General features: G+C 72.0%; 3 protein-coding genes across 3 annotated transcripts; 1 reads left to right on the forward strand and 2 right to left on the reverse strand.

Moving 5' to 3' along the window:
* Positions 1 to 810: 810 nt before the first annotated feature.
* Positions 811 to 2,232, reverse strand: AURANDRAFT_64323 (hypothetical protein; the record flags this gene model as incomplete). The annotated part of the gene is made up of 1 exon (XM_009038769.1): positions 811 to 2,232. The coding sequence occupies one exon, from the start codon at positions 2,230 to 2,232 to the stop codon at positions 811 to 813; it is 1,422 nt and encodes a 473-aa protein (XP_009037017.1).
* A 493-nt stretch (positions 2,233 to 2,725) lies between these two features.
* On the forward strand, positions 2,726 to 10,237 carry AURANDRAFT_71670 (hypothetical protein; the record flags this gene model as incomplete). Its single annotated transcript, XM_009038764.1, has 6 exons — positions 2,726 to 4,332; positions 5,068 to 5,251; positions 5,583 to 6,788; positions 8,470 to 8,570; positions 8,650 to 8,815; positions 8,930 to 10,237. 6 exons carry the CDS (start codon positions 2,726 to 2,728, stop codon positions 10,235 to 10,237), a joined length of 4,572 nt encoding a protein of 1,523 aa, XP_009037012.1.
* A 395-nt stretch (positions 10,238 to 10,632) lies between these two features.
* Positions 10,633 to 17,571, reverse strand: AURANDRAFT_64325 (hypothetical protein; the record flags this gene model as incomplete). Its single annotated transcript, XM_009038768.1, has 8 exons — positions 10,633 to 11,126; positions 11,177 to 11,512; positions 11,685 to 12,288; positions 12,497 to 13,076; positions 13,233 to 13,619; positions 13,760 to 15,267; positions 16,220 to 16,842; positions 17,025 to 17,571. The coding sequence occupies 8 exons, from the start codon at positions 17,569 to 17,571 to the stop codon at positions 10,633 to 10,635; spliced, it is 5,079 nt and encodes a 1,692-aa protein (XP_009037016.1).
* Positions 17,572 to 20,648: the final 3,077 nt, after the last annotated feature.

The raw sequence follows: 20,648 nt of genomic DNA on the forward strand, positions 1-20,648 counted from the left end.
GTGGCAATTTTTATTGATGCGAAGCTTCGAAGGTGAAGAGATGGTGAAGCCCGCCACTTGCGTCGTCGCCTGCCGCCGAGCCAGCACCGCCAGCATGATGCTGCTGCGACGAAGCACACACATCCTCCCAGCGTTTCGCGCCGCGCCGCAGCTCACCGCTCAGCTCGCGCGCCGCCTCGCCACGGCCGGCGCGGACGACAAACCAGATAAAACGACGCTCCTCTTCGAGAGCGACCAGTCCTTCAAGTTCCGGGCGCTGTCCGCGTTCGGCGGCGTCTACACGAGCTGCTGGGCCGCGTACGTCGCCGCGGAGGCCTTCGTGCTCGACCCGACGGGCTCCATCGCGTCCAACGCGGGCCTCGTGTCGCTCATCGGCGTCTCGTCCGTGACCGTCGGCGCGTACGTCGTGCGGACGCTCGCGCTGCGCACCGTCGGGCGCCTCGAGATCGCCGCGCCGGCGGCGGCGCCGCCGCTGCTCCGCGTGACGACGTACACGCCCTTCGGCGGCGAGCGCGTCGACGAAGCGCCGCTCGCGGCCGTCGCGCCGCGGTCGGACCCGGGCGACGACTCGCGGCTCAAGACCTTCGCCCTGCCCCAGGACGACCAGCGGTCCTACCTCGTCCTCGTCGACGAGCCCGACGCGGTCAAGGACGCCGCCGCGTTCGCGCGCGTCGTCTCCGGCGTCGCGCCCTTCGCCGAGGGCGACGACGACGGCCGCCAGCACCGGGGCCACCGCCGCCGCCGCCGGCGCCGGCGTTGATTAAACTAGCTTGTGGTTGCTCGCTCGGACCGCTATACGCGCAAAACAGCTTACTCGCTCGCGCGGAGGAGCGCGCCCCGCTCGGGCGACGCGAGCTTCCACTTGGCGACGGGCGTCGCGCGCCAGACCTCGTCGCGCTTCCGCTTGAGGACGCTGCCCTTGGGCTTGCGCTTGCGCTTCGGCGGCGTCTTCATGTTCTCCGGGTCCCAGGGGTCGGCGGGCTTCTCCTCGGTTTCGACCAAAGCCTCCTGGTGCCACTCGGAGCCGACGGCGCCCTGGGCCGGCCGCTCGCGGTGGATGTACATGGCCGTGAGCAGGCCCCGGTCCGCGGCGTCCTTGTTCGTCGACCGCCGCCGCCGCTCGGATCGCGTGAGCTGCCGCTCCTTTCGCGGCTCCGGCTCGGGCTCCGGCGCGGGCGCGACGCGGATCTGCCGCGGCGCGGGCTTCTGCGGCGCGGGGAACGTCTTCGACCGCCGCTGCGCGCGCCGGTCGACGACGACGGCCTTGGGCGACATGGGCAGGTCCTCGCCGCGGTCGCCCTCGACGGCCGTCGCCACGGGAACGGGCTCGGACGCGGACCGCGCCCAGCGGTTCCGCGTCGCGGACGTCGAGATGACGCGCTTGTGGCCGTTGGGCGACGTGATCGTCGCCGTCGACGACCGCCGCCGGCGGCGCGGCGCCGTCGTTGGTGGGGCGGTGGCGTTGGCGTCGTCGTCCGGCTCGTCGTCCTTCTTGGCCTCGCGCTCGGCGTCGACGCGGACGCCGAGGCACGCGGGCTCCGCGAGGCCCTGGTCCGCCGCGTCCCGCAGCACTTTGCGGTCGTAGGCGTCCTCGATGTCGAGCCAGGTCATGGTGCCGAAGCGCCGCTCGCGCTTCTTGCCCAGGTCTTTCCAGTAGGCCGCGCCGAGGCAACTCTTGATGAGCGCCTGCTGGATGGAGAACGCGGGGTAGAGCGCGCGCTCGTTGCGGAAGGCCCAGACGAGGAACTCGTCGCGGGCGATGCCGCCGCCGTTCTTCTCCAAGAGCGTCGTCAGCGCGAGCTCCGTCGCGTCGCGCGCCGCGGACCGCCGCGGCCCGAACGTCGAGTCGACGAGGAGCTTGCACTCCTCGAGGCGCAGCTCAAGGCGCGTGCGGTGGAGGCCCGCGGGATACTCCTGGGCGTAGCACTGGAACGCGAGGGACGCAAGGCTCCGCTTCGTCAACGTGCAGAAGGCGTAGAACGCCGCGACGAACTCGCGGTAGTCGACGCGGCCGTTCTTGTCGTCGTCGAGCACCTCCGCGAAGATGTGGTGCGTGAAGGGCGTACGCTCCACGTCGATGCCCATGAGGAACTCGAAGAAGACGATGTGGCCCTGCTGGAAGACGTCGAAGTCGTGGAAGACGATCATGAGCTGGGCCACGTCCTCGCGGCTCATGCCCAGGAACTCCGCCTTGCGCATGAACTCCTCGAACTTGGGCAGGCGCTCGAGCATGCCCTTGGGCAGCCGCTTCGTCGTGCGCCCGCCGAAGACGAGGTGGCGCAGGTGCCGCAGCATCTTCATGTCGGCTGCAGCGCGCGGAGAGGCAGCCTCGAGAGCTAGCGGACTCTTCCCGCCTTGCTGGGAAAATCCTAACGGCAGTGCAAGGGCCGACGTTGCCCCTCGCTGCACCTGCCAGTTTGCCAGCTTCCAGCCAGTGCCAAGCGCGCCGCCGGCCGCCGCGCGACGACGCTCGGAGACCGCGGGTGACGGACCGCGGGCGACGCCGGTAGCGCCATGAACCGCTACAAGATCACGAAGCAGCTCGGCGACGGGACCTACGGCGCGGCGCGGCGTCCGCGCGAGCGGCCGCGGGGGCGGCGGGGGTCGGGGGCAGCCCCGCGCGCGCGCCCCGGGGACCCCGGGCACGATCTCACGGCCTCCTCTCTCAGGTTCCGTGCTCAAGGCCGTGAACCGCCAGACGGGCGAGGTCACGGCCATCAAGAAGATGAAGAAGAAGTTCTACACGTGGGAGGAGTGCATGCAGCTCCGCGAGGTCAAGTCGCTCAAGAAGCTCAACCACCCGAACATCATCAAGCTCAAGGAGGTCATCCGCGAGAACGACGAGCTCTACTTCGTCTTCGAGTACATGGAGATGAACCTCTACGAGGTCATGAAGAAGCGCGAGCGCCACTTCCCCGAATCGAAGATCCGCAACATCATGTACCAGATCTTCCAGGGCCTGGCCTTCATGCACAAGCACGGCTTCTTCCACCGCGACATCAAGCCCGAGAACATGCTCGTCAAGGGCGAGACCTGCAAGGTCGCCGACTTCGGGCTCGCGCGCGAGATCCGGAGTCGGCCGCCGTACACGGACTACGTGAGCACGCGGTGGTACCGCGGGCCCGAGGTGCTGCTGCGCTCCGTCAACTACAACTCGCCCATCGACCAGTGGGCCTGCGGCTGCATCATGGCCGAGCTCTTCACGCTGCGGCCCCTCTTCCCCGGGTCGTCCGAGGCCGACATGATCTACAAGATCTGCTCCGTGCTGGGCAGCCCGACGATGCGGACGTGGCAGGAGGGCATGAAGCTCGCGGCGCAGATGAACTTCCGCTTCCCCCAGTTCGTGCCGACGAACCTGAGCGTCATCATCCCCAACGCGTCGGGCGAGGGCATCACGCTCATGGAGGACCTCATGAAGTTCGACCCCCAGGAGCGGCCCACCGCGAGCCAGACGCTCCAGTACCCCTTCTTCCAGGTCAACGCGTCCCTGCCGCCGCCCCAGCCCATGCAGCAGCAGCAGCAGCAGGCGTCCCACGCGCCGAGCCAGCAGCCCATGAAGCCGTCCGCGGCGCCGACGGGCGCGTCCGCGGGCACGGGCGACATCCTCGACGACGCGGCGCTCGCGCTCGGCGTCGCGCCGTCCAGCATGGCGCCGGCGAAGCTGCCCATGCAGGGCTCCAACGCCCAGAACGGCGCGTCGAACCCGGGCAGCGGCGGCGCGGGCGGCGCGTACTCGTCCGCGCTCGGCAACGCGGCCAAGGCGCAGTTCGGCGGCGCGTCGTCGCAGCAGGGCTCGGGCTCGGGGGGCTACGGCGCCAAGGACGCCGGCGGCGCCTACGGCTCCGGCGGCGGCGCGGGCAGCGCCGCGACCGCGGGCGGCCAGCTCGCGACGTCGCGCTACGCGCGGAACGCGCGCTACGGCCCCGGCATCTCGAGCCACGGCTCGTCGAGCCACAGCCGGAACAGCGCCCACGGCTCGCGCCACGGCTCCCTGCGCAGCGGCCACCACCAGCGGTCCAACCACGGCAACCGGAGCGGCCACGGCGCCATGCAGCGCACGAGCCAGCTCGGCGGCGGCGGCCACGCGGCGCTCGGCTACCAGGCGCCCAGCGGCACGCAGGACGCCTACTCGTCGGCGGCCCAGCAGGCGCCGGGGCCCAGCGGCCTCCAGATCGGCCTCCGCCGCTTCTCGGGCCTCAGCCACGGCCAGCGCCTCATGAACCAGGGCACGTCGAACGCGTCGTCGAACCTCGGCGGCGGCGGCGGCGGCGGGTCCCAGTTCGGCGGCGGCGGCGGCGGCGGCGGCGGCGGCACGGGCTTCGGCCGGCACCGGTACTAGCCTCTCCGTGTCGCCGCGGCGCGGCGCGCGGCCGCGCGCGACCCCCCAACCCCCAAGACCCCCGACCCCCCTCCTCCCGGCGGCGGCCCCGCGCGCGAACCCGCGGCGCCCGCCCGATCTCGCCTTTAACGTTCCTCCGCTTTTACGTGCGCGGTCTCGAGCTAGCTTACGGCGCAGTCCTTCTTCTTCGCTTTGGGCGGCGGCGGCGCCGCGGGGCGGACGACGAGGCAGTCCACGAGGAGGCCGCTCTTCCACCAGTCGGGCCGGTCCGCGGTCATGCGCGCTTGAAAGCCGCCGCCGTCCTCGGCGACGTCGACGGCGCCGACTTCGAGCATCTTCCACCGCCCCTCCTTCGTCGCGTCTCTGCCCGGCTTCGCGAGGTTCGCGGTGCGCTCGAGGAGCACGGCGTCGCCCCGCGAGACCGCGAGCTTCACGGGCTCGTCGAGCTTGAAGTCGCGCACGCGCTTGAAGTGGAAGAACACGTCGTAGCGGCCCCGGGGCAGGCCCGCGACGTCCGCGTCGATGGAGAAGTAGCAGCTGTCGGCGATGACCCAGAGGTCCGGCGTCCTCCGCGACGGCGACTGCGCGTCGGCGCCGGCGGCGTGGCGCGCGGCGCGCGGCGGGCCGAAGGCGACGGCCTTGGTCTTCACCGCGACGTCGAAGTAGCGCGCGCCGCCCGCGTCGTCGCTCAGGCTCCGCCGCCGCTCGCGGAGCTGGTGCTCGAGCAGGTTCTCGCCCGTCGCCGCGAGCACGACGGCCCCGAGCTCGCTCGGCGACCGGCAGATGGGGCACGGCGCGCAGTGCGTGTCCGCGTTCATGCGCAGGAACGTCGACGCGCAGCCCGCGCAGAACTGGTGCTCGCAGGGCTTGAGCTGCACGGCGTCGACGAGCGGCTCGAGGCAGATCGGGCACGTGACGCTCGAGCCGCGCCGCCGCACGCTCTCCGTCTCCTCGCTGGCGACGAGCGAGGCCATGGCGCCGACGAGACCACCAGGCTCAGAACAAAGGCTCGTCTACTGGCACCGACGAGACCACCAGGCTCAGAACAAAGGCTCGTCTACCTCAAGATCCGCAGCCCCAGGCCGCGGACCCGAAGACGGCGGACCCCGCCGCGAACGACGAGAGCCCGGGCTGCTCGATCACTGCTCGAACTAGGCATGATCGGCTCGCCGAACCAGTGTCAAAATCTCAAATGGAGGAGGCTCTATCGGCAGCTTCGCCCGCGCCACCGAAGGCCACCAAGGCCGCGCAGCCCAAAAAGGCCGCGCCGCCGGCGAAGGACGGCACGACGAAGCGCAAGGGCTTCGGCTACATCGGCAAGCGCAAGGAGGCCAAGTACGAGGACGTGGGCGACGCGAAGCAGCGCGTCGCGGCGAAGAACGCGCAGAGCAGCCACGTCGGCGGCGCCGTCGTCCTCGACGCCGCCTGGTGCCCGGAGGGCTGGACCGTGGAGACGTTCACGCGGGGCCCGCAGGACAAGAGCGCGGGGACGACGTACAACGTCTGGCACGCGCCCGACGGCGCCAAGTACCGGTCGAAGAAGTCCGTCGAGCGCCGCGTCGCCGCGGACGCCGCGCGCGAGCGACTCATCGCGTCCGGCGGCGGCGACCCCGCGGCCCTCGAGGCCCTCGCGGCCCTCGACAGCGGCGACGCGGCGACGCGGGCCATGGAGGCGAAGACGCGCTACGTGCCCGTTTCCACAGACCCCGCGGTGCTCGCGCTCGCGGGCGCGTTCTTCCGCGACGGCGTCTGCTGCCTCGACGCGCCCTACCTCGACGCCGCGGCCGTCGACCGCCTCAGGGCCGCGACGTTCGCGTTCTACGAAGCGGTCATGCGCACCGTGACCGCGCGGTCGCTGCACCACGACCTCGCCGTCGGCTTCGACGTCTTCCGCGAGCGCGGCCGGGGCCGCTTCGACATGAATCCGCCCTTCGTGCACCAGCGCGACGAGAAACAGTTCGACGCGGACGTCGGCGCCGCGGCCGTCGCGGCCGACGCCAACTGGCGGCCGGTCGTCACCGAGGTCCTCGGCGGCGGCGCGACGGAGCTCATCGCCGCGGGCGTCTTCATGAGCCTGCCCGGCGCCGAGTCCCAGGACTACCACACGGACGGCGTCCACCTCGACAAGCGGAAGCACGCGCTGCCGCACGCCGTCAACGTCTTCGTGCCGCTGGTGGATTTGACGCTCGGCGCGCGGTCCAACGGGCCCACCGAGTTCACGCTCGGGTCCCACGTCCTCGGCGACGACGCCTGGGACGCGGCCAAGTCCTGGCTCCCCGCGCCCAAGGCGGGCACGGCCATCGTCTTCGACTACCGCGTCGGCCACCGCGGCATGGGCAACAAGTCCGACGAGCCCCGGCCGACGCTCTACCTCACCTACACGAACAAGCCCGGCTGGTCCGACAAGGACAACTTCCACAGGGGCCGCTACCGCAAGCTCGGCGACCTCGTGCCCGCGCGGCTCAGCCGCGAGGAGCGCATGCGCCAGCGCCGCGCCTAGGGACTAACGCGCACGAGAAGCGAGAACGAGCGGCGGAGTTAGGACGGGGGGTGGGCGCTAGGACCGCCAGCCGAGGCTGAGCTCCGCGGGCCGCGCGAAGCCCGCGTCCTTCGCGTCGGAGCCGTCGGAGGACACGGGCACGGCGACGGGGTGGACCTTCTCGGGCCCGCTGTCGACGACGGCCACCCTCGTCTCGGCCTTGCGCGCCTCGCGGAGCTCCTCCATGAGGCGGTCGGACTTGGCGAGGCGGATGAGCACGAGCGTGAGGCAGATGAAGAACGTCGCCACGCACAGGGAGACGAGCGTCGACTTGCGCAGGCCCTTGCGCTTCGAGCTCGACGACGACCCCGTGACCTCGGGGACGCCGCCCCGGGGCCGCGGCGTCGGCATCGGCGTCGGCGCGAAGTACGTGATCGGCGCGGTCACGTCCGTCACGGCGGCCAGCGCGAAGACCTGCGTCGCGTTCGGGTCGCCGGAGGACGCGGCGGCCTCGTCGATGGCCTCCGTGTAGTCGAAGGGGTCCGCCGTCGCGAGCTGGGCGACGACGCCCTCGCTCGACGTCACGGGCTCGACGAGCCGGTAGCTCACCTGGGCAGCAAAAGGGTGCGAAATTCCCAACTTCAAAGGCTCCGATCTCGGCCATTTTCCACTCGTCTCGGCTGATTTTTGGACGAGCGATCATCTCTCGGAGCGCTCTCGAAGCGTGGGTGCTGTTTCCGGAACGCGCGCGCGCGGAACACTCACGTTGAAGCGACGTTGAATCACCCTTTTGCTGCCCCGTAGCTCACGACGACGCCGACGACGTCGGCTCGTCGTCGTCCCGGCTCCGGCGCGGACGCGCCGGGCGCGCCGGCGAACCGTCGCCGGCCCCCGTCGACCAGGGCCCGCCGCGTGTCCGCGGGGGCGACGAGCGTGACGTCCGCGGACTCGCGGCCCGCGACGGCGGAGATGCCCGCCTCGAGCACGTCGAGGTACTCGATGGCGCGCGCCTCGCTGAGGCCGTCGATGGACACGGACCCCTCGATGATGAGCATGGGATCGAGCTCCTCCGGGGACGCGAGGCCCGCGACCCAGAGAAAAACGACGGCCCCGAGGCGCCGGGGCAGCCCCATGGCGGCGCCGCGGCGCGCCGTCGAGCAAACGCCGGCGCGCGTCGCGACGGGCGGCGGGCGCGTCGCGGACGTTTCGCGCGCGGTCCGGGGCGTCGGCCCGCCCCCCCGACCCGCGAAACCGCGCCTCGACGGCACGGGGACAACACCCGGCAGTCCAGCCCTGTGGGCAACCCCCGTTCACACCGGCACAACTGGATTCGTTGAATTTGCTCAAGATGTTGAAAGGCAACATATTGGACGTCGAAGCTGCCCGTGAACACGAGGTGAATAGGCCAAAACCTGCCGGCAGCCCCTATTGCGAAACACAGCCGGCTGCGCCAGTACCCAATCCACGCGCGGGCCGCCGCACGCTTCGCCGCCATGCTCGCGACGCGCGCCGTGCGCCGCCTCCCCTCCTTCGCGCGCGCCTTCGGCGCCGCCGCCGTCGACGCGCCGCCGTCGGGCCTCATGCCGCGCCAGCCGCCGGCGACGCGCCGCGTCCCTTGGGTGTTTGTCTGGGTAAACATGCTCAATGCTAGGCGACGCGCGACGTCGCGGCCGAGGCCGCGGCTATCGAAGCCTGGTGGGCCGAGGACCGCTGGAAGGGCATCGTTCGCCCCTACACGGCCAAGGACGTCGTGTCGCTGCGCGGCGTCGCCGCGACGACTTTCACGAAGAGGAATCTTCGACTTTCGCGAAGAAGAATCGTGACGCGGTAGGTCCCTGCGCGGCTCCATGGACGGCCACTCGCTCCCCGACGCCATGGCGAAGAAGCTCATGGCGACGCTCGAGGAGTGCAAGGCCGTCGGCGGCCACAGCCGCACCTACGGCGCGCTCGACCCCGTCCAGGCCGTCGGCATGGCGCCGAATCTGACGAGCATCTACGTCAGCGGCTGGCAGAGCTCGTCGACGGCGAGCAGCAGCAACGAGCCGGGCCCGGACTTCGCCGCGCGGCCGCGGCGTCGCTTTGTTTCGCGCGCCGCGCGAGCGTCGTTTTAGGACTACCCCTACGACACGGTGCCGAAGAAGGTCGACCAGCTCTTTCGGGCCCTCAATCACCACGACCGGCGCACCTGGGAGGCCGCCGTCCGCGCGGGCGCCGAGGACGAGCCCCGGCCGGACTACATGACGCCCATCGTCGCCGACGGCGACACGGGCCACGGCGGCATGACGGCCGTCATGAAGCTCACGCGCCTCATGGTCGAGGCGGGCGCCGCCGGCGTCCACTTCGAGGACCAGGCGCCGGGCACGAAGAAGTGCGGCCACATGGGGGGGAAGGTGCTGGTGCCCATGCGCGAGCACGCGGACCGCCTCGTCGCCGCGCGGCTCCAGTGCGACATCCTGGGCACGTCGACGCTCGTCGTCGCGCGCACGGACAGCGAGGCCGCGACGTTCCTGTCGTCGGACATCGACGCGCGCGACCACGCCTTTATTTTGGGCGCGACGGTCGAAGACCCGCTCGCGGGGACGCCGTTCTCGGGCCTCGCGACGCTCAACGAGACCGTGGCCGCCGCGCGCGCGCTCGGCGGCGCGGACCCGGACGCCGTCGGCGCGCAGTGGCTCGACAAAGCGGGGCTGAAGACCTTCCCCGAGCTCGTCCGCGCGCGGCTCGCGGGCGACGCCCTGGCTCGCTTCGACGCGCTCGTCGCCAAGGGGCCGTCGCTCGACGCGATGCGGCGCGCGGCCGAGGAGCTCCTCGGCGCGCCCGCGCCCTTCTTCGACTGGCACGCGCCCCGCGCGCGCGAGGGCTACTACCGCATCCAGGCCGGCACGGACTACGCCATCGCGCGCGCCAAGGCCTTTGCGCCGCACGCGGACCTGCTCTGGATGGAGACGGCGAAGCCGCTCCTGGGCCAGGCCGCGGATTTCGCCAAGGGGGTAAAGGCCGAATTCCCGGACCAGATGCTCGCCTACAACCTGAGCCCCTCCTTCAACTGGGACGCGGAAGGCGTCTTCGACGGCGACGCGGCCATCGAGAGTTACACGGGCGACCTCGCGCGGCTCGGCTTCGTCTGGCAGTTCATCACGCTCGCGGGCTTCCACAGCAACGGCCTGGCGACGCACAACTTCGTCCAGGAGTACAAGGACCGCGGCATGCTCGGCTACGTCGAGACGATCCAGCGCGAGGAGCGCGCGCGCGGCGTCGCCGTGCTCAAGCACCAGCAGTGGTCCGGCGCTGTGTGGAAATCAACCACTGGTTTGGGGGGTCCCCACCAAACTTCAGAACTCTCTATCTCGGTCAATTCGAAGTCGATTCAGCTGATTTTTGGACGAATCGATTGCTCTCGTCGAGTTCTCGAAGCATAGAAGAAGAGCTTGCGACGAAACCGTCGCATACGCGCACATTGAAGTCGGGTTGAAGATTTGAATTCCACACAGGTCCGGCGCCGAGCTCATGGACCAGCAGCAGGCCGTCGCCGCCGGCGGCTCGAACACGACGGCCGCCATGGGCGCGGGCGTCACCGAGTCCCAGTTCGAGGCCGCGAAGGACGACCTCAAGCTCGAGGGCCGCGTCTTCCACGCGTCGCGCTAGGCGCCCCCGACGTCCGACGCGCGGCGCCCGCCGCTTCCGGACCGTATCCCGACGCGCGGCGCCCGCCGCTTCCGGGCCGTATCCCGACGCGCGGCGCCCGTCGCTTCCGGACCGTATCCCCGACGCGCGGCGCCCGCCGCTTCCGGACCGTATCTCCTCCCCTTTTAATTTATCGCGCGCACGGCGCCGCGGCGTGCCGCGCGCGGTCCCTCGCGCGGCCCGTCTTCTTCGCGGGGCACAGCGAGAGCCCGCGCGCGTACGCGCAGCTGCACTCGTCGCCGGAGTAGTCGTAGCCCACGAAGGGCGGCGGCGTCGGGAAGGAGCGGACGCGGGACGGCGGCGTGCAGTTTGCGAGCGGGGGCGGCGCGGGGCCGGGCGCGTCGCCGTCCGCCTGGCAGCGGAGCCGCGGCACGTCGAAGCCCTGGCCTCTCCGGCGGCACGCCGCGTCGGCGCGGGTCGCGGCGGCGCGCCGCGCGGCGGCGGCCGGGTCCTCGCGCCGCGTCGCGCCCCCGTCCCAGGCCAGGGACCACTCGCGGAACCAGTAGGGCGCGTAGGGCCACGCGTCCGACGCCGCCGCGCCGACGCCGCCGCGTTCCAGGAACGCGGAAGAGCCGTGGCCTCGATAGCCCCGGAGGCGGACGACGTAATTCGAGAAGGTCGAGCCTAAAGGGAGCGTGACGGAGGAAACTCGGAGAAGACGCGGCCGCTCGGACCCTCGGAGCCGACGAACGCGCGGCCCAGCGTCGCGACGAGCTGCTCCGCGGGGCCGTGCATGTCCTCGCTGAGGCCCGCGGCGTCGAAGACGTCGCGGACGTCGTTTCTTGTCGTGACGGCGTGGCCGCGCGCGCGGAACGCGTCGAGAAACGACGGGTCCGCGTCCGTCGCGGCGTAGACCGCCTCGCCGGGCGCGAGGAGCGGCGCGGCGGCTCTGTAATAGTCCTCCGCCGTCGCGTTCGCCGCGTGCGCGAAGTCGCCGCGGCGCACGTGCAGCGCCGCGAACGACGGTGGCAGCCGCCTACCAAGTGCGACGGGGTCGGATTTCTTCACATCTTCAGGCGAAATTCACGCGAAACAGCACTCCTGTCGCTCGACGCGGGGAACCGCCGCGCGGCGCCCGACGCGGCCCGGAAGATCGCGTCCGCGTAGCGGACGCCGCCCCGGAGCACGCCGCCGACGTCGCCGAAGACGAAGGCGTGGGCCGGCGCGCCGCCTGCGACGAACGAGTGTACAAGACGACCGCCGGCGGACGCCGCGCGGCGCCCCAGCGGCGCCACCGGGCCTCCCACGCGCACTCGCCGGAGTGTGGCGCGGGGCAGCAGCAGAGCAGCGGGAAATGGAGGAGCCAGGCGTCGGCGTCGGCGTAGCGCACGGGCGTGCGGCCGCCGCAGAAGGCCGCGAGCGCGATCGGGTCGGGAGTTTCCGAGGCGACGAGGCAGTGGCGCGTCGGGATCCAGCCGGGGTCGCGGCCCGCGGCGCGGAGCGCGGCCCAGAGCGCCGGCGCGGCCTCCGCCGGCGGCGCGCAGCCGAGGCGATGTCCCTCGCGCCGCAGGAACTCGGCCATGTCGATGACCTCGACGGACGGCCAGGCGAAGCGCAGCCAGCGCCGGAGGTCGACGGGTTCCCTCAGCAGGTAGACGCGCTCGCGCGGCGGCAGCACGAGCGTGCGCCGCGTCACGTGCGCGATCGCCAGCATGGTCTCGACGCCCATGCGCACGTTGTTCCAGCCGCCGCTGTCGAGCTCGAAGGTGAGGTAAGTGCTGGAGTTGGTGCGCTGGCCCCCGGTCGGCGCCGTCCAGTACGCGAGCCGCTCGTCGATCGTTTGCACCTCGGCGCGCGCCAGGGCCGCCGCGCGCTCGCGCGCCGGGTCCCGCGGCGCGCCGCGCATGCGCGCGGAAGCGCAGGCAGCCAGCAGCAGGGCTGCCCATGCTTGCGCCATCGCATGCTCTCTCATGATCAAGGGGCTCAACTTGAACTTCAACTGCCGGGCATGTCGCCCGAACATTCGACCGCTGGGGGCGCTGTTACAAGCAGACGGTCTCGCCAAATCGAGCTCGGCCGATGCGGGCCGTGAACCAGTTCCCGCCGGCCGGCGCGTCGGCCGTGCCGGAGTCCCGCCGCGGACCAGACGCCGTGCGCTGGCGCGCGACGATCTTCCGGCTCGGCTCCGGCATCGTCTTCGTGTCGCGGGTCGCTGCGAAGGTGCCGTAGGAGACGCAGATCGACGAGAAGGAGATGGCGAAGAAGCACATGGACATGTAGAAGTTTTCGAAGTTGCCCCAGCTGTCGCGGAACAGCCTCGCGTCCGGGAATTTCGTGGTGCCAAAATCTGGATCCCATTCCGTGTGCGAGCAGGAGCCCTTCTCCTCGACGAACTGGTTCGGGATCAGCGCGAAGTGGCGATACTTGAACGCGGAGACCGTGTCGCCCGAGCCCCAGATGACGAGCATGCAGACGAGGATGACGGGCGCGCGCGTCCACCGCCACATGATCGCCATGTCCCACGTCTCGTCGATCGAGTCCATGACGATGTAGATGCCGATGCAGACGACGAGCGCCGACAGGTTGCACGTCACGGACGTCATGAGGTAGCGGTTGATCGCGTTGACCATGTACCTGTCCTTCGGCCGTCGCGGCGACGATCGCCGCGCGCGCGCGCGCGGTGTGTCGACGGAACCACCGCTCGGCATTCAAGTTTCTTTTCGGAAGCCCCACGAACATCGGCCCGCGTGTACGCTCGTCCCCGCGGCGGAGAAAACCGCGAGAAAAGACGCCGCGCGTCGCGGGCCGTCGACGTGGCAGTTCGAGTAGGGCTCGTGCGCGAAGCGGTCGAGGATGGCGTCGAAGTCGTCCGCCTGGATGGCCAGGGACACCTCGAGGCTCGCCGAGAGCATGAGCGCGGAGACGAGGCACAGCATGTTCATCTTGTCCTTGACCTGGTCCGGCGCCGGCACGCGCTTGAAGAAGACGGCGCGGAGCACGTTGACCAAGGGCACGAAGTCCAGGATATGCCAGGCGTTCTGCGGCACCGGCGGCGCCGCGACGCGCTTGCAGAGAAATTCTATCCTCGCGTCGAGGCTCAAACCCTTCTCGCGCAGCAGCTCGTTGACGACCGCGTCCGAGAGCAGGCTCAGGTCCTGCGCCGGCGCCGCGGCCTCGCTGCGCATCGGATTCGGCGTCATCTCCGCCTCGGAGTAGGTGCGGTCGCCGTGATCATTTCGGACCATCGATGGGCAGCCCGGCGGTTCAAGCACACAACCTTGAAGAGAAACGAACGATTCTTTTACGGAAGCGATCACAGGATCGTGTCGTCGCGGTCGCGCGGCGACGCCGGGGACCGCGCGGAGATCTCGTCGAGGCGCTTGCCGAAGCGCTCGAAGTCGCCGCGCGCGTCGAGCTCGTCGCCCGCGTCGTCCGCGTCGTCGCGCGCGGCCCAGGGCCGGTGCTTGTCCGCGGCGCGCTTCGCGGCGATGGCGCAGACGAGGTAGCCGCAGGCGGAGAAGAGGAGGACGGCGTCGAAGCCCGGCAGCAGGCCCGCGGCGTCGATGACCGCGCCGCCGACGAGGGGCACGAGGAGCTTCGCGCCGTTCTGCACCGCGAACTGGATGCCGCTCGCGTAGACCGAGGCGTCGGGCGGCGCCGCGGCGAGGACGATGCCGTTGATGGCCGCCGTCGGCGCCGCGCCGGCGAAGAGGAAGACCCAGACGAGGCTGCAGAAGAGCACGGGCCGCCACGCGCCGGGCAGCACCTCGGGCCGCTCCGCGGGGTCGAAGCTCGTGAAGGACGCGATGGGCATGCAGGCGATGGCGACGACGCCGGCGAAGGCACACTTGATCGTGAAGGCGTGGGTCTTCGAGAAGTTCTCGTAGCCGCCGCAGGTCCGCTGCACGTAGCGCGCGCCGAACAAGTTGCCCGGGATCGGCGCGGCGACGAAGACGGCGGAGATCGTGCCGTAGCGCGCCGCGGGCGACCAGGTCGGCGCCTGGGCCTCGGCGACCTGGGCGATGAAGTAGAGCAGGAAGCCCACGGTGCCGCAGACGAACGACCCCGCGCCGACGGTCCACGCGAAGAGGCGGCACGCGAGCACGGATCTGCACTTGGCCCAGGGGCTCCGCGGCTTCCGCGGGCGCTCCGCGTCGCCGAGGAGCAGCTCGCTGCGCTCGCCGGCGTCCGCCGACGCCTTGCGGCCCGCGCGCGGCACGACCTGGACGAGGTCCGCGTGGAACGTCGCCGCGGCGAGGCCCGCCGCGCCCATCATCGCCGCCTCGACGCCGTAGAGCGCGTCCCAGGTCACCTCGGGGAACTTGGACGCGCAGGCGCCGCCGACGGCGAAGCCCACGAGGATGCCGCCCAGCAGGACGACGTTCGACAGCGCGAGCCACATCGTCTTCGACGCCGCGGGGCCCTTGGCGTTGATCCACGCCGGGTAGTGCACCATGGAGCAGCCCCAAGCCAGGCCGCCGACGGCGCGCGCCGTCACGAGGCTCCCGTAGCTCGGGAACGCCGCGCACCACAGCGCGACGGCGCCGATGAGCAGGTTGCCGAGCACGAGCACGGGGTACGCGTCGACGCGCTCGAAGAGCAGGATCGCCAGGAACCCCGCGGGCACGATGCCGTAGTCCGGCGCCGACGCGACGACGCCCTCCTGGACGTAGCTGAGCCGCAGCGAGTCCGCGATCTTCGGCATCATCGACGCGCAGATGCCCGCCTCGAAGGCGCGGCAGAGCGTGCTCACGCAGATGAAGGCGAAGAACCGCTGGACGGCCTTCGACGACGACGGCTGCGGCGCGGGCGCCTCGCCCGCGACCTGCATGGCCGCTGCGAGGCGCGGCGGGGGGTTCGACGGAGTCGAGCGCGGGGCCCGCGGGATGCCGCTCGAGTCGACGACCGAGGTCTTCGCTGAAAACATCAACAACAACTTTGCCACAAGACGATATGGCCACAGCTCGAGTTGCGCGCCGATTCCTGCGCGCCACCAACAGGCGCGTCAGCAGCGCCGAGGGCTACTACGACAGCCAGAGCGGCACCTTCATCTCCACGACAAAAACGCTGCGCATCTTCGAGCATTCCGCGAGCGCGCACGCCGGCTCCGGCGCTCTCGTCGTCGTCGCGCCCGCCGACCGCTCGTCCGGCCGCGTCGCGCGCGTCGTCACGGTCGAGGACGTCGACGTGGCGCGGGCCGTGGGCGCGGTGGGCGTGCGCTACGACTGCGCCGTCGACGACCGCGGCGCCGCGCTCGACGTCGCGGCGGCGGCGGCGGCGGCGGGCCTGTCGTGCGACGTCGGCTTCGCCGACGCGGCCGCCGACGTGGACCACGTCTCCGCGGAGCTCGTCGTCGGCGAGCTCTGCGACGCCGGCGCGCGCGCGCTGCTCTTCCCCGTGGGCGACGACGACCTCGACGACGACGACGACCTCCGGGAGCTGTTCTCCGTTTTGGGCGGCGTCGACGTCGTCGGCGCGCCCGTGCGCCAGCGGCTCGGCTTCTCGGCGACGGCGACGGACGTCGCCGCGCTCGTGGAGCTCGCGGAGAGCCTCGAGGTGACCCAGTTCGACGCGTCTGCGACGGGCGCGCGGCGCCCGGCGACGGCCGCGCTCCTCGCGGCGCTCGGCGCGCCCCACGGCGTCGACGTCGACGCCCTGCTCCGCGATAAAGACTAGGCGAGGCTCGCGATGAGCGCGTCGAGGCGCGCCGCCGCGAGCGCTAGCCGGTCCGCCGCCGTCGCCGCGTCGAGCGCGTCCTGGCCGCCGCCACCGATGACGGCGAAGACCGCGAAGCTCAGGCGCGACGCGCGGCGGTGCGCCGGGTAGTTGTCGCGCGCGGCGACGAAGCGCCGGTCCGCCTGGTCGACGTCGTCGGGGAGCTCCGCGCTCCGCCGCGCGAGGTCCGCCGCGACACCGTCGAGTCGGAAGTCGCCGGGCCAGGCCTCGTCGCGCGGCAGGAGGCCCAGGAGCTGCGACGGCACGGGCACGGCGCCGGCCGTCTCGGGCCGGGACCGCAGCGCCGCGAGCAGCGCGTCTAGCTTCACCCAGACCTCGGCCTCCCGTCGCCGGAGGAGCGCCGCGTCCGCGGCGTCGCGCGCGGCGCGGAACGCGGCGTCGACGGCCGCCGGCGGCGGCCGCGCGGCGAAGGCGCGCTCCGCGGCGTCGAGCGCGGGCTCCGGCGTCGGCGGCGGCGCGGCCGCGGCCGCGGAGAACTGGCAGAGCGGCGGCACCGCGCGCGGGTCCGTCGGCGGCGCGCCGAACTCGTAGGCCGCCCAGGCCTCGTCGGCCTCGACGGCCGCGGCCCAGGCCCGGGGCCAGGCGTCCGACGCGCCGTGCGCGAGGGCCTCGCCGTCGGGCGCGAGCCGCACGTCTGCGCGCGCGTACGGCAACGCGCGGCGGCCTAGGACGCGCGGACGTCGAACGAGGCAGGGCGAGCGGGAGGAAGGGCGAGCGGGAGGAAGGGCGAGGCAGGGCGAGCGGCCTTCCCCTTTTCCCGGCGCGCGTCGCGCGACGTGCGGAGGCCGGGCGGGCGGTCGTCGCGGTTCCGTTCGGACGCCGGAGCCGGGCCCCGCTCCACGATACACCTCGCGACGCCCTGGACGACGACGCTGAGGCGGTTGTCCGCCTCGCGGCGGAAGGACGCGACGCGCATGAGCGTGCCCGCGCGCGGCGCGGAGCAGTCGAGCGCGCAGAAGTCGTAGGCCGGGTTGTTGAGGTTCGCGGCGCCGCCGGGGAGTCGCACGTGCGCGTAGTACCACGGCTCGGGCGTCGCGAAGAGCTCCTCGAAGAGGTGCGTGTACTGGGGCTGCCAGACGTTGAGCGCGAGCTGGGAGTGCGGCAGCAGCGCGCCGGACCAGCGGCAGAGCGGCACGTCCTCGAGCAGGCCGAACGACGACCGCGACGGCACGGCGACGCGCGAACGCGACGCCTCGGCGCGCGGCGCGGCGGGCACGCCGTAGAAGGAGCGCTTCAGGGCCGCGACCTGCGCGTTGCGCTCGTCGTCCTCGCCGTTGTAGAGGTCCGCGCCGCCGGGCGGCGCGGAGCGGAGCGCGGAGCGGGGTGCGCGTGTCGTGGATGGCAGCAGCGCCGAGGACGTCGCGATGGTGATGAGGAGCGCGAGCGCTCGCATGCTTGTCGTCGCGATGCCTGCGACTCCTGCGTTGCCTGCGATCACTGCCTGCGGCTCCTGTATTGCGATCACTGCGACGCGATCATCGCAGAGCACTCGATCGGGAGGCTTCAACGAGCTGCCCCGACACACATTGACTTGATGGTGACCTAACGACAATCGCCAGTGCTTACGTCGACGGACGCAATCGCAACGACCCGGGTCTCGGCGAAAACGCGGGGCATTTAAAATGCCTATTCTAGTTAAAGGCAACAAAATCGTTGCATCGACAACCCAAACCGGCTTGCTGATTGGCCAAGCAAGCTCACCTCCCTTCCCTACAATATCAGCTTGGAATGTACCCAGCTTTCCTGCGGGTTTGGCTAGCGGCCGGGCAGCCCTCCACCGGTGCTCCCACAATCCGCCGGATCTAGTCCGCATTTCCCGGCGGGAGGCGGACAGGTTCTCCAAGTTCAGGCCGTGCGACCCGCCAACAGGTCCTAGGGCGATGGCGCGCCTCGTGGTGGCCGCGGCCCTCCTCGTGGGCGGCGCCGAGGCGACGAGCTTCTCGGCGGCCTACCAGCACAATACGTGCGACGACTACGGGACGAACTACGACGACGTCTACACGGGCGCCGCGCTGGGCTTCGAGTTCGATTCCCTCGCGTCCACGTGCTGCTACATCTACGACGCCAACGCCTGCTCCCACACGCCGACGGGCGTCCCGACGCCGATGCCCTCGAGCACGCCGACGTCGGCGCCGACGCCGCTGCCGACGATCTCCTTCATGCCGACCTTCATGCCGACATCCGTCCCGACGACCGACCCGACGTCGACGCCGACGAGCTCGCCCACGAACATCCCGACGCCCGTGCCCACGGGCGTCCCGACGTCCGTGCCCACGAGCGGCCCGACGAACATCCCCACGATGCTCCCGACGACGATCCCGACGTCGCTCCCCACGTCCACGCCCACGGTCTCGCCCACGGTCGCGCCCACGGTCTCCCCGACCGTCGCGCCGACGATGGGGCCGACCGCCACCAAGGATCCCTCGCCCGCGCCCACGCCCGCGCCGTCTCCGTCGCCCTCGACGGCCCCGACGCCGGCGCCTACGGTCTCGCCGACGCCGTCCCCGTCCGTGTCGCCCACCGTCTCGCCGACGCCGTCCCCGACGCCCGGCCCGACCATCGGCGACTGCAAGTCCATCATCACCGACATCTGCGGCTGCACCTACGTCCTCGACCACCTCTCGTGGACGATGCCGCCGACGCCGTCGCCTACGATCCCCCCGACGCCCCAGCCGACGACGCCCGCGCCGACGGCGACCCCGACGCCCGCGCCGACGCCCAAGCCCAGTCTGACGCCCTTCCCGTCCGGCACGCCCACGGGCGCGCCCTCGGGCACGCCGTCGACGCCGCCGAGCCCGCACCCGTCGACGCCGCCCAGCCCGGCGCCCACGGAGATCCCGACGGTCCGCCCGACGCCCGTGCCGACGACGCCGCCGTCGCCCGTGCCGACGCTGCCGCCCACGGGCATGCCGACGCCCGTGCCCACCTCCGCGCCCACGTCCATGCCGACGGGCACGCCGACGGCCATGCCGACGCCCGTGCCCACGGGCGTGCCGACGCCGGCGCCCACGACCACGCCGACCGCCGAGCCCTCGTCCGTGCCCACCGCCGTGCCGACCTCGCTCCCGACGGGCTGCCCCTCCTCGGAGCCCTCGCCCGCGCCGACGGGCGTCCCGACCTCGGAGCCGTCGCTGAACCCGACCTACGACACGCCGGAGCCGTCCGGCGTCCCGACCTCGGACCCGACGTTCACGCCGTCGTCCGAGCCCACGTCCAACCCGACGTCGGTGCCGACGGGCATGCCGACGACGCCGCCGTCTCCGGAGCCCTCGTCCATCCCGACGTCCGAGCCCACGTACATGACGGAGCACCCGTCCGGCGTGCCGACGTCCGTGCCGACGGGCGTGCCGACGTCCGAGCCGTCCTTCGCCCCGTCGTTCCCGCCGACCTCCGTGCCGACCTCGGTCCCGACGACACCGCCGTCGTCCCTGCCCACGGTCCCGCCGACGTCCGCGCCGACGTCGCGCCCGACGGGCATGCCGACCTCGGTCCCGACGTCCGCGCCGTCCATGATCTGCCCGAGCCTCGCGTGGCTCAGCGGCGAGTCCGACGCCGACAACATCAAGAACTCGGGCTACCTCGACGTGCGCGACGTGTACATCGACGCGTGCTGCCGCTTCAAGGTGACGCCGTGCCCGTCGCCCGTGCCGACGCCCGTGCCGACGACGCCGCCGTCCGCGGCGCCCTCGGAGACCCCGACGGGCGTGCCGACGTCGGTGCCCACGAGCATGCCGACGGTGACGCCGACGTCCCAGCCGTCGACGCCGCCGTCGCCGGCGCCGTCCGGCGTGCCGACGGGCGACCCGACGCCCGTGCCGTCCGGCTCCCCCGAGCCGACGGCCTCGCCGACCATCGCCCCGACGCCGTCGCCCTCGACGGTGCCGACGCCCGCGCCGTCCGCGACGCCGACGCCCGCCCCGACGCCCGCGCCCTCGGCCACGCCGACCCCGGCGCCGACGCCCGCGCCGTCGCCGAGCCCGACCGCGTGCCGGTGCACGATGGACTACGGCTACGCGCAGAACTACGGCAACTTCTACTACAACCCCGACGGCCTCATCTCCGGCAGCCTGCCCGCGCTGAACATCGACACGAACACGCTCTCGGACGGGTTCACGTGGTCCGAATACCTCGCGGCCAAGACCTACACGGACGGCCTCTACATCAGCGGCATGTCCTACGACGGCCACTGCGTCTACAAGGAGCAGCCGGACCCGTCGGCGGCGCCGACGGCCGTGCCGATCCCGGCGCCGACGCCGCGGCCGACGACGGCTCCGGTCAACCTGCCGCCCGGCGAGACGGCCAAGCCGTCCCCGAAGCCGTCGCCCATGCCGACGGAGTACGACACGATCGTCGCGGTCGCGTCGGCCGTCGTCATGAACGGCCTCGACCCGGACGACTTCAACGCCAAGGGGATCATGAAGACCGCCTTCCGGAAAACGATCGCGAGCATCATCGCGTCCGACGAGATCT

Source organism: Aureococcus anophagefferens, assembly GCF_000186865.1.
Source record: "Aureococcus anophagefferens unplaced genomic scaffold AURANscaffold_9, whole genome shotgun sequence".
Classification (NCBI taxonomy): Eukaryota; class Pelagophyceae; order Pelagomonadales; family Pelagomonadaceae; genus Aureococcus; species Aureococcus anophagefferens.